Source organism: Pseudorca crassidens, chromosome 17 (assembly GCF_039906515.1).
Source record: "Pseudorca crassidens isolate mPseCra1 chromosome 17, mPseCra1.hap1, whole genome shotgun sequence".
NCBI lineage: Eukaryota > Metazoa > Chordata > Mammalia > Artiodactyla > Delphinidae > Pseudorca > Pseudorca crassidens.
Window position 1 is genome coordinate 84,855,938 of NC_090312.1, and position 12,458 is coordinate 84,868,395.

At 41.4% G+C, this 12,458-nt stretch overlaps 1 protein-coding gene across 10 annotated transcripts in view; it reads left to right on the forward strand.

Moving 5' to 3' along the window:
* Positions 1-12,458, forward strand: part of PRKDC (protein kinase, DNA-activated, catalytic subunit) — a 178,951-nt gene that overhangs the window by 1,104 nt on the left and 165,389 nt on the right. For all 10 annotated transcript variants that reach the window (XR_010936560.1, XM_067712375.1, XM_067712380.1 and 7 more), the window contains exons 2-7: positions 895-971; positions 1,074-1,166; positions 1,451-1,525; positions 2,275-2,383; positions 2,802-2,914; positions 3,006-3,105. Coding sequence is in view for 9 of the 10 variants with exons in the window: in XM_067712375.1 (XP_067568476.1) it covers positions 895-971; positions 1,074-1,166; positions 1,451-1,525; positions 2,275-2,383; positions 2,802-2,914; positions 3,006-3,105 (567 nt within the window). In the remaining variant the exon portion in view is untranslated. The remainder of the gene's footprint in view (positions 1-894; positions 972-1,073; positions 1,167-1,450; positions 1,526-2,274; positions 2,384-2,801; positions 2,915-3,005; positions 3,106-12,458) is intronic.

Here is a 12,458-nt window from a genome sequence, read left to right on the forward strand (position 1 = left end):
AACAGCAGCATCATCGTGTAAATGCTTTCTAGTCTGAGTTCTAGGAGTTCACTTTTGTTCCTTTAGTAATGTCTCGTAAAGCAGTCCGAGGTTCACTCTGCATATTCAGGCTGTGTCCTTTCACTTGAGAGATTATAGGGGAGTGTACTAGTTTTCTGTTGGTGCTAAAACGTGCCACTGGCTTGGTGTTTACAACAGCGCAGATTTGTCAGTCTTATAGTTGTGTGGTTGGAAGCCCAGCACGGGTCTCATCAAGCTGAAACCAAGGCAGCAGGTAGGGCCACTTTCCTTTTTCTGAAGGCTCTGAGGGAGAATTCTTTCCCTTTTTCATTCAGGTTGTTAGCAGACTTCAGTTCCTTGCAGTTGCGGCACTGAGGTCCCTTTTTCCTTGCTGGCGTTCCTTGCTTCTAGAAGACCCCTGCATTTCTTGGATTACGCTGCCCCCCTCCCCCTTCCTCCATCTTCAAAGCCAGCAGCAGAGGGTCAAGTGACATGCTTGGAATCTGTCCTGCTTTCCTGTACTCCCTCTCCTTACTCCCTCTCCCACTTGTGAGGGCCCTTGTGATTGCATTGGGCCCACCTGATGGCCCAGGGTGCTCACCAGTTTAGGGTCAGCTGATTAGCAACCTGATTTTCATTCGCCATGTAAAGGTAGCATATTCACAGGTGTGACACTAGGAATTAGGGTTCTGCCATCTTTGGGGCCATTATTCTGCCTACCTCATTGCTGTGGAACATCTAGAATTTCCCATTTTCCTTGTCAAAATACGGCAGCCTTAGGCTAGTGTTTTATCACTTAAGAGGCTGAATTGAGAAACAAGCAACACCTTTAGGGTGGGTTTATGGAGTACCTTGGCAGCTCTCTTATTTGTTTTGTTTGTTTGTTTTTTCCAGCATTACACACATCCTTAGTTTTTTCCAAAGATTTTGGTTTGCTTGTATTTGTTCGGAAATCACTTAGCGTTGATGAAGTAAGTTGAAGATTTTCACTTTACTCTTCTAGTATATTCCTTCATGTTGAGGTGACTTTTTTTCTTAGCCGTGTTTCTGTAATGTTTATTTTTTTATTATAGTTTCGTGATTGTAGAGAAGAAGCCCTAAAGTTTTTATGTGTTTTCTTAGAGAAAATTGGCCAGAAGGTCACACATTATTCTCTCGATGTTAAGGTAAGGGGGAAGAAACATACCTCGTTATATACCAATGTCCCTCTTAACTTATGATGTTAAGTTAAACTTAATTTTATTTCTGCCTTGTTGGGGAGTTTATTTTTGCTTGATTGTGTTAGAAATTAAGTGGCTATTTTTTAAAACATTTAATGAGCTAAGGCCCTTGTGGAAAGTATTAAATTGTAATATATCGCTCCTCCCAGGCGTAGTTTTAGCTGTTAAGTCTTAGTTATAAGAACTAAGGTCTTATTGATGATTTTGTTATGTCTCCTTTTAAAACCTAGAATACTTGTACCAGTGTTTATACAAAAGATAAAGCTGCTAAGTGTAAAATTCCAGCCCTAGAACTTCTTATTAAGGTAATTAAAACATTTCTAAGCGCATGTGTTTTCTATTAAATATATATATCTTGAGCCGAAAATTGGAGTTTTGGGTTATGTTTTGGGTGAGAGATGTTGTAGAATCACATTGATGTGTGGAGAAGATGCATGTTTCCCAGCCATCACCCAATAACAACCTTGGTATTTTGCCCTCACACCCTTCTGGGTAGCAAAGGGAGAAGTTCGGTTGTGAGGGGTATGAAGGGAAGGTAGCGCGGAGTGTAAGGAATTGACTGCCCCTCCATTACTCTTACCCTTACTGTGAAAACCTAACCGCTGCTAAGAATTGCGAAAGTTCATCTCATTGTGTTTTTGAATGTTTTCCTAAAACCTTACACTGGGATGGGTCTGTGTGTTCTGTGTAAGTGGTCATTGGGCTCACTCTCATCTAGGTATCTGTTTAGATGTGTCTCTCTTTTAGAATTTCTTTGGGTCTTGTTGGTCCTTGTCTTAATATGTCTCTGAGAACATGTGTCTAGTCATAGTATACCTTTCTTGGGAAGGTGAAATTAAGTCTACCTCCCCTTCCCCTTTGTAGCCCCTGTGTTTTCACCACCCACCTCAACCCGTCCTCCCAAATAACGTGGCTGGATAAGAGCCCTGAGAGGCGGAGAGTGAGTGCCCTAGAGACACGTGGGTGTGGAGGTCCGCTGTGTGTGAGCAGGTGCGGTAGATGGAAGCCTTTTTGCTGCTGCCGCTGTACACTCGGCTACCTTGTGTTCTTTCAGTTACTTCAGACTTTGAGAAGTTCGAGCCTCATGGATGAATTTAGAGTTGGAGAGTTATTTAGCAAGTTCTATGGAGAACTTGCATTGAAAACAAAAATACCAGATACAGGTGAGCTGTGTTTAAATGTTATTTAAAAAAATATTTTAACAAATTAAACAGTTATTAGCATAAAACGTAGGTTTTCTCTGCCATGGTATTTATGTGCTTTACAGATGAATTCTTTTTACTGAAAACAAACCAAAATGGAGACAAGAAACAATGTGTGAAGTCTTATAAAAATTGTAATCTTTACAAAAGATTTCTTTTAATGGAAAACTCACAACGCGTGTCAAATGTAATTTAGTTTATAATAATAAATTTGCATAAAACATATCACGGAAGATTCAGTACATAAAACTAGATATTTTGTGTGGCTTATCGTGAAATTATTTTGAACTGAACATCCTTTCATTTTCTTATTTGTGCATTTTTGTTTAATTTATTTAAGTGATTTTAGGCCTAAATTTGTCTAAAATTTATCTTTCAGTTTTAGAAAAGATATATGAACTCTTGGGAGTATTAGGCGAAGTTCATCCTAGTGAGATGGTAAATAATTCAGATAAACTCTTCCGGGCTTTTCTGGGTGAACTTAAGACCCAGGTATGATAAACTTTATGATCTTCTTTTCTGCTTACATATATCTGGTGAATTTTTCTCTTTTAATGATATCGTGTTAAAACTCTCCTTTCAGATGACATCAACAGTGAGAGAGCCCAAACTTCCGGTTCTGGCAGGGTGTCTGAAGGGACTGGCTTCGCTTCTGTGTAACTTCACTAAATCCATGGAAGAAGGTATCGCTTGATGGTGCTTGAGTTTCTTTATTCAGAAGCTACTGGTCTAAAATGAATTACTGTGTATGTTTTTGAACGTTTATACCAGGTGTGGATTCGCATGCGGCTGGGAGAGACAGTAGAGAGATTCCATGTGTCCTTCACCCGGCGTCTCCTGATGACGTCTGTCATAGCTGTAGCACGATAGCACAGCCTGATAAAATCTGTGGGCCTTGCTCAGATTCCACATGCTTCGTGTGCACACATTTGTGTGTTGGGTTTAGTTTTGTGCAGTTTTAGCAGGTGTGGACTCGTGTATGCACCATGGCAGCCAGGATACTGAGCAGCCCGTCGCCAGGAGGATCCTTCATGCTCCCCTTTTATGGCCACAGCCACCTCCCCCTGCTCCCCCCTCCCCTCCCCCTGCTCCCTCCTCCCCTCCCCCTCCTTCCTCCCCTCTCAGTGAACACTTGGGTTGCTTCTACTTTTTGACTTGTGAATAATGCTGCCGGAAAATGGGTGTGCAAATACCTAAAGTCCCTGCTTTCATTTTGGGGGTATATCCCCAGAAGTGGGCTTGCTGGACCATGTGGTAGTTCTATATTTAATTTTTCGAGTAATCGCCTTAGTGTTTTCCACAGGGGCTGCACTAATTTACGTTCCCACCAGCAATGCACAGTTTCTCTGCATCCTCACCAGTACTTGTTGTTTTCTGTTGTTTGAACATAGCCATCGTAGTGGGTGTGCGGTGGTATCTCACTGCATCTCCCTGATGGCTGATGGTGTTGAGTTTTTTCACAAGTGCCCGTTGCACTCCCTCTCTCTTCTTGGGAGAGATGTCTGTTCAAGTTCTTTGCCCGTTTAAAGAGTCAGATCATTTGACTTTTTGTTACTGAGTTGTAGGGGTTATTTGTATATTCTGCGTATCAGTTCCTTATCAGATACATGATTTGCAAATATTTTCTCCTGTTCCATGGATTGCCTTTTCACTCTGTTGATTGTGCCATTTGATGTGCAAAAGTTGTTTATTTTGATGAAGTCCAGTTCATCTGTTTTTTCTTCGGTTGCCTGTGATTTTGGTGGCATCTCCAGGAGATCGTTGCCAGGTCACTGAATCGTTGTGTGCCTGTGTAGAAAATAGTTTGTGTGGGTCAGTCCTTGGTTCTCTTTTCTGTTGGTCTGTGTGTCTGTTCCCCTGCCAACAGCACACTGTCGTTGATATAACTATATAGTGAGCATTAAATGTCGGGTGCCATTAAGTCCTCGCATTTTATTCTTCCTTTTAAAAATCATTTTGGTGTTATAAAGTCTGTGCTTTTCCACGTCAGTCTTAAAATGAGTTGGTCTGTGTCTGAAAAGCCTTGCTTGGATTTTGATGGTCGTTGTGCTAAACCGGTAGATCACTTAGGGGAGAGTTGATATCTTTACCACGTTGAATCTTCCAGTCCAAGAGCACAGTGCACCTCTTCGCTTGTTTAGCGCAGATTTCCTTCATTAGCATTGATTTGATTTCCTTCATTAGCATTTTGTAATTCTTATGCGGGACATCCTTACCCATTGATTTTAAACTGTGTTTAATACAATTTTCTACGTAGCCGTCAGTAGTGTTCTATAGTATCTCAAAATTAAAAGTTTAGAGGATAATCTAGCTATGACAGCATTGTAAGCTTTAGGAAATTCAGTTCTTTTTATAAGACAAATAAAACCCCATAAATTCTTCACAAGAAAAAAATCTGTTTGCCCTTCCTTACCGTGTTTTGTTCAGATAATTGCCAAATTTTTCTACCTCCAGCATGTGTTTGCTTTTATTAAATTGAAACTTAAGAAATTGCCAGTATCCAGTGATTTTGGCCTGTGAAAACAGCAGTTCCAGATGTTTCCACCTAGCGTTCCTGTTCACCCCGTCTCTGTTGCCTCTGACCCGGTACACTGGCGCAGCTCCACCTGCTTTCCCTTCCTCGGTCTCCTCTCTCTTTGATCCATGTCTGTGGCCAGCTTCCCACCCTGTCAGGTTCCTGCTCAAAGATCTGTTTTCTGAAGGCTTTATGCTCCCCCTGTGTGGGTAACTTCTTGGGCTTCTGTAGTCCTCTCTGTGACAGCACTTTCTGTGACGTATTTTTATTTATTTATTTTATTTTATTTTATTTTATTTTATTTTATTTATTTATTTATTTTTCTCGGTACGCGGGCCTCTCACCGTTGTGGCCTCTCCTGCTGTGGAGCACAGGCTCCGGACGTGCAGGCCCAGCGGCCATGGCTCACGGGCCCAGCCGCTCCGCGGCATGTGGGATCCTCCTGGACCAGGGCACAAACCCGTGTTCCCTGCATCGGCAGGCGGACTCTCAACCACTGAGCCACCAGGGAAGCCCCTGTGGCGTATTTTTAATCTACCAGGTTGTATGTTTATTTTGTCACTTGACGGTGGTGGCAGGTAATGTTGCTTATTTCTTTTTGTCCTTGCTTCCTATATTAATTGACGTTTGGCGAACAAGAAAAATAATAGCACTTACTGCTTATTTACTGTGTGCTAAAGATTATTCTATTCATACTGCAAGGAAAATTCCTGAAATAACTCACTAAGGTAGGTGATAATATCTTTCTTTCATAGATCAGAAAACTAGAGCTAAGAAACTTCTCCAAAGTCACTCAAGTAGCAAGGTGGGCAGAATAATGGCTTCCAAAGACGTCCTCATTCTAATCGCAGCACCTGTGACTTAGGTTATATCACAAAGGGGAGTCAGGTGGCACACGGGATTAAGGTTGGTCATCACCTGACTGTGACATGAGGTTATCCAGGTGGACCCAGTATGATCACAAAGGTACTTAAACAGGGGTGAGGGAGGCTGCATGGTCCCTGTGTCGGGAGAAGCTGGCTTTGAGGATGGAGAAGGGGCCTGGAGCCAAGGAGAGCGAGCGGCCTCTAGAGTCAGGTGAAGGTAGCCCTGAAAGCCTGTAGGAAAGAACACATCCTGATGACACCTTGACTTTATGTTATATTTTATTTTTTCCTTTTTTTTTTTTTTTCCGGCCGTGCCTCATGGCTTGCAGCATCTAAGTTCCCTGACCAGGGATTGAACTCGGGCCCTGGCAGTGAAAGTGCTGAGTCCTAACCGCTGAACCGTCAGGGAATTCCCTATTTTATTTTTTTAAATGAAGTATAGTTGCAATACAATATTATGTTAGTTTCAGGCATACAGCATAGTGATCTGACGATGAAATACCTTTGGAAATGATCACCTCGACGAGTCTAGTAACCATATGTCACCAAACGAAGCTATTATGATATTATTGACTGTATTCCCCATGTTGTGTGTCACATCCTCGAGACTGACTTACTTCACAATGGGAAGTTTGTGGCTCTTAATCTCCTTCACCTGTTTCACTCATCCTCCCACCTCTGTTCCCTCTGGCAACATGCAGTTTGCTCTCTGTATCTGTCTGTTTCTGTTTTGTTTGTTCATTTGTTTTTTAGATTCCACATATAAGTGAGACAAATACGTGGTGTTTGTCTTTCTGTGTGACTTACTTCACTTAGCATAATACTCTCTAGGCCCATCCATGTAGTTGCAGATGGCAAGACTTCTTTGTTTCTTATGGCTGAATAGTATTCCTACAAATATGTATATATACATAAATATTCACTTTTTTTTAATCCATTCATTTATCCATGGGCACTTAGATTGCTTCCATATTTTGCTGTTGTAAATAATGCTGTTTTGAACACTGGAGTGCATATATTTTTTCTAATTAGTATTTTCGTTTTCTTTGGGTAAATACACAGAAGTGAAATTGCTGGATCCTGTGGTGGTTATTTATTTTTTGAATTTTTGCATTTTATTTTTTTATACAGCTGGTTCTTATTAGTTATCTATTTAATACATATTGGTGTATATGTGTCAATCCCAATCTCCCAATTCATCCCACCACCACCACCACCCCGCTGCCACTGTACCCCCTTGGTGTCCGTACGTTTGTTCTCTGTCTTTATCTCTTTCTGCCCTGCAAACCAGTTCATCTGTACCATTTTTCTAGGTTCACATATATGCATTAATATACTATATTTGTTTTTCTTTTTCTGACTTACTTCACTCTGTATGACAGTCTCTAGACCCATCCACGTCTCTACAAATGACCCAAGTTTGTTCCTTTTTATGGCTGAGTAATATTTCATATATATGTACCACATCTTTTTTCTTTTTTCTTTTTTTTTTTTTGCGGTACGCGGGCCTCTCACTGCTGTGGCCTCTCCCGTTGCGGAGCACAGGCTCCGGACACACAGGCTCAGCGTCCGTGGCTCACAGGCCCAGCCACTCTACGGCATGTGAGATCTTCCCGGACCGGGGCACAAACCCGTGTCCCCTGCATTGGCAGGCGGGCTCTCAACCACTGTGCCACCAGGGAAGCCCCCACATCTTCTTTATCCATTTGTCTGTCAATGAGCATTTAGGTTGCTTCCATGACCTGGCTATTGTAAGTAGTGCTGCAATGAACATTGGGGTGCATGTGTCTTTTTGAATTATGGCTTTCTCTGGGTATATGCCCAGTAGTGGGATTGCTGGTTTATATGGTAATTCTGTTTTCAGTTTTTAAGACACCTCCATACTGTTCTCCATAGTGGCTGTATCAATTTACATTCCCACCAACAGTGCAAGAGGGTTCCCTTTTCTCCACACCCTCATCAGCATTTGTTGTTTGTAGATTTTTTGATGGTGCCCATTCTAATTGTTGTGAGGTGATACCTCATTGTAGTTTTGATTTACATTTCTCTAATAATTAGTGATATTGAGCAGCTTTTCATGTGCCTCTTGGCCATCTGTGTGTCTTCTTTGGAGAAATGTTTATTTAGGTCTTCTGCCCATTTTTGGATTGGGTTTTTCATTTTTTTTAAGTACTGAGCTGCATGAGCTGTTTATATATTTTGGAGATTAATGCTCTTCGTCTGTTGATTCGTTTGCAAATATTTTCTTCCATTCTGAGGGTTGTCTTTTCATCTTGTTTGTAGTTTCCTTTGTTTTGCAAAAGCTTTTAAGTTTCATTACGCCCCATTTGTTTATTTTTGTTTTTATTTCCATTACTCTAGGAGGTGGATCAAAAAAGATTTTGCTGTGATTTATGTCAAAGAGTGTTCTTCCGATGTTTTTCTCTAAGTTTTCTAGTGTCCGGTTTTACATTTAGGTCTCTAATCCATTTTGAGTTTATTTGTGTATATGGTGTTAGGGAGTGTTCTAATTTCATTCTTTTACATGTGGCTGTCCAGTTTTCCCAGCACCACTTATTGAAGAGGCTGTCTTTTCTCCATTGTATATCCTTGCCTCCTTTGTTATATATTAGTTGACCATAGGTGTGTGTGTTTATCTCTGGACTTTCTATCCTGTTGCATTGACCTATATTTCTGTTTTTGTGCCAGTACCATATTGTCTTGATTACTGTAGCTTTGTAATATAGTCTGAAGTCCAGGAGCCTGATTCCTCCAGCTCAGTTTTTTTCCCTCAAGACTACTTTGGCTATTCGGGGTCTTTTATGTCTCCATACACATATTAAGATTTTTTGTTCTAGTTTTGTAAAAAATGCCACTGGTAATTTGATAGGGGTTGCATTGAATCTGTAGATTGCTTTGGGTGTAGTAGTCATTTTCACCATATTGATTCTTCTAATCCAAGAATGTGATATATGTCTCCATCTGTTTGTGTCATCTTTGTTCTTTCATCAGTGTCTTATAGTTTGCTGACACCAGGTCTTTTACCTCCTTAGGCAGGTTCATTCCTAGGTATTTTATTCTTTTTGTTGCAGTGGAGAATGGTGTTGTTTCCTTGATTTCTCTATCTGATCTTTTGTTGTTAGTATATAGGAATGCAAGAGATTTCTGTGTATTAATTTTATATCCTGCAACTTTGCCACATTCATTGATTAGCTCTAGTAGTTTTCTGGTGGCATCTTTAGGATTCTCTATGTATAGTATGATGTCATTTGCAAACAGTGACAGTTTTACTTCTTTTCCAATTTGTATTCCTTTTATTTATTTTTTCTTCTCTGATTGCTGTGGCTAGGACTTCCAAACTATGTTGAATAATAGTGGTGAGAATGGACATTCTTGTCTTGTTCCTGATCTTAGAGGAAATGCTTTCAGTTTTTCACCATTGAGAAAGCTGTTTGCTGTGGGTTTGTCATATATGGCCTTTATTATGTTGAGGTAGGTTCCCTCTGTGCCCACTTTCTGGAGAGTTTTTATCATAAATGAGTGTTGAATTTTGTTACAAGCTTTGTCTGCATCTATTGAGATGATCATGTGGTTTTTATTCTTCAGTTTGTTGATATGGTGTATCACATTGATAGATTTGCATATATTGAAGAATCCTTGCATCCCTGGGATAAATCCCAGTTGATCATGGTGTATGATCCTTTCAATATGTTGTTGGATTCTGATTGCTAGTATTTTGTTGAGAACTTTTGCATTTATATTCATCGGTGATATTGGCCTGTAATTTTCTTTTTTTGTAGTGTCTTTGTCTGGTTTTGGTATCAGCATGCTGGTGGCCTCATAGAATGAGTTTGGAAGTCTTCCTCCCTCTGCAGTTTTTTGGAAGAGTTTGAGAAGGATGGGTGTTAGCGCTTCTCTAAATGTTTGATAGAATTCACCTATGAAGCCATCTGGTCCTGGACTTTTGTTCGTTGGAAAATTTTTAATCACAGTTTCAGTTTCATTACTTGTGATTGGTCTTTTCGTATTTTCTATTGCTTCTTGGTTCAGTCTTGGAAGTTTATACCTTTCTGAGAATTTGTCCATTTCTTCTAGGTTGTCCATTTTATTGGCATAGAGTTGCTTGTAGTAGTCTCTTATGATGCTTTGTATTTCTGCCATTTCTGTTGTTACTTCTTTTTCATTTCTAATTTTATTGATTTGAGTCTTCTCCCTCTTTTTTTTGATGAGTCTGGCTAAAGGTTTATCAATTTTGTTTATCTTCTCAAAGAACCAGCTTTTAGTTTTCTTGATCTTTGTTATTGTTTTCTTTGTTCCTGTTTCATTTATTTCCGCTCTGATCTTTATGATTTCTTTCCTTCTACTAACTTTGGGTTCTGTTTGTTCTTCCTCTAGTTCCTTTAGGTGTAAGGTTAGATTGTTTATTTGAAAATTTTCTTGTTTCCTGGATAGGCCTGTATTGCTATAAACTTCCCCCTTAGAACTGCTTTAGCTGCATCCCATAGGTTTTGGATCATCATGTTTTCACTGTCATTTGTCTCTAGGTATTTTTTGATTTCCTCTTTGATTTCTTCAGTGATCTCTTGGTTATTTAGTAGTGTATTGTTCAACCTCCATGTGTTTGTGTTTTTTATGTTTCTTTTCCCTGTAATTGATTTCTAATCTCATAAAGTTACGGTCAGAAAAGATGATTGATATTATTTCAGTTTTCTTAAATTTACCGAGGCTTGATTTGTGACCCAAGATGTGATCTATCCTGGAGAATGTTACGTGTGCACTTGAGAAGAAAGTGTAATCTGCTGTTTTTGGATGGAATTTCCTATAAATATCAGTTAAGTCCCTCTTGTTTAATGTATCATTTAAAGCTTGTGTTTCCTTATTTATTTTCTGTTTGATCTGCCCATTGGTGTAAGTGGGGTGTTAAAGTCCCCTACTATTACTGTGATATTGTCGATTTCTCTTTTCATGGTTGTTATTTAGCATTTGCCATATGGATTGAGGTGCTCCTATGTTGCTTGTCTGTAAAGCTTTTGATTTCTCTGTCGAATCTGAATGAGATCCTTGTTGGGTAGAGTAATCTTCATTGTAGGTTCTTCCTTTTCATCACTGTAAATACATCATGCCACTCCCTTCTGGCTTGTAGAGTTTCTGCTGAGAAATCAGCTGTTAACCTTATGGGAGTTCCCTTGTATATTATTTGTTGGTTTCCCTTGTTTCTTTCAATAATTTTTCTTTGTCTTTAATTTTTGTCCATTTGATTACTATGAATCTCGGCATGTTTCTCCTTGGGTTTATCCTGCCTGGGACACTGTGCGTTTCCTGGAATTGGGTGGCTGTTTCCTTTTCGATGTTAGGGATGTTTTCGACTACAATCTCTTCAGATATTTTCTCGGGTCCTTTCTCTCTCTCTTCTCCTTCTGGGACCCCTATTATGTGAATGTTGGTGCATTTAATGTTGTCCCAGAGGTCTCTTAGGCTGTCTTCATTTCTTTTCATTCTTTTGTCTTTGTTCTGTTCTGTGGCAGTGAATTCCACCATTCTGTCTTGCAGGTCACTTACCGTTCCTCTGTCTCAGTTATTCTGCTATTCATTCCTTCTAGTGTGTCTTCCACTTCACTTGCTGTATTGCTCACCCCTGTCTGTTTGCTCTTTAATTGCTCTACGTCTTTGTTAAACATTTCTTGCATCTTCTCCATCTTTGCCTCCATTCTTTTTCTGAGCTTCTGGGTCATCTTCACTGTCATTATTTTGAATTTTTATTCTGGAAGGTTGCCTATCTCCACTTCATTTAGTGGTTTTCCTGGGGTCTTGTCTTGTTTCTTCATCTGGTACAAAGTTCTCTGCCTTTTCATTTTGTCTTTCTGTGAATGTGGTTTTCCTTCCACAGGCTGCAGGATTGTAGTTCGATCATGTGGTAGTTTTATTTTTGAGTTTTGGGGAGCCGCCGCACAGTTTTCCTCAGTGGCTGCAGCAGTTTACTTTCCCGTCAGCAGGGCAGGAGGGGACACGTTCCTTCGGCTCCTCATCTTGCCTGATTCTGTGTGTTTGTTTCTGTGTATTTGGTAGGTCAGCTGCATTTCCTGGTCTTGGTATAGAAGGTGCCCTGTGGGGCCCGGTAGTGCAGTGCCCCCAGACTGCATTGGAGCCGGGTGCCCCAGGAGCGTCCCCTGTGTGGCCAGGCCAGGCTGGCCTCCTGTGCGCTACCGTGTGCGCTGGGCTCTGAGGCCCGGATGCAGCTGTTGCTGGTGCTCCGGTGTGTGCGGCCAGCCCTTGGGGCAGGAGCCACGTTGGGGGATGCTGGTGCTGGCCAGAGGTGTCTGGCCAGGCAGGGGTGGATTTGGAGGGGCTCTGGTGCCGGCCGAGGGCACGCACCAGGACTGGTGGGGCGGGGGCTGCTTGGGAGGAGCGCAGGCCATGGTGGGTCCGCAGCTGAAACCGGGTGGGGTGAGCGGGGCTGACGGGTAAGATGGGGAGTCAGAAAGGGGCTGGTGGTACCCAGCCAGCTCGGTGGAGGGCAGGGCTCCCACAGCTAGCATCTGGTGCCCGCCAGCCCCTGGGGACCCTGAGAACGTGCCAGCAGAGTCCTGCCCCTCTGGCACACGATTTGGAGTGAGTCCATGCCACTCCTTCATGGGAGAGGAGACCCAGGCGCTTTTCGAGCTGCAGCCCCTGTGCT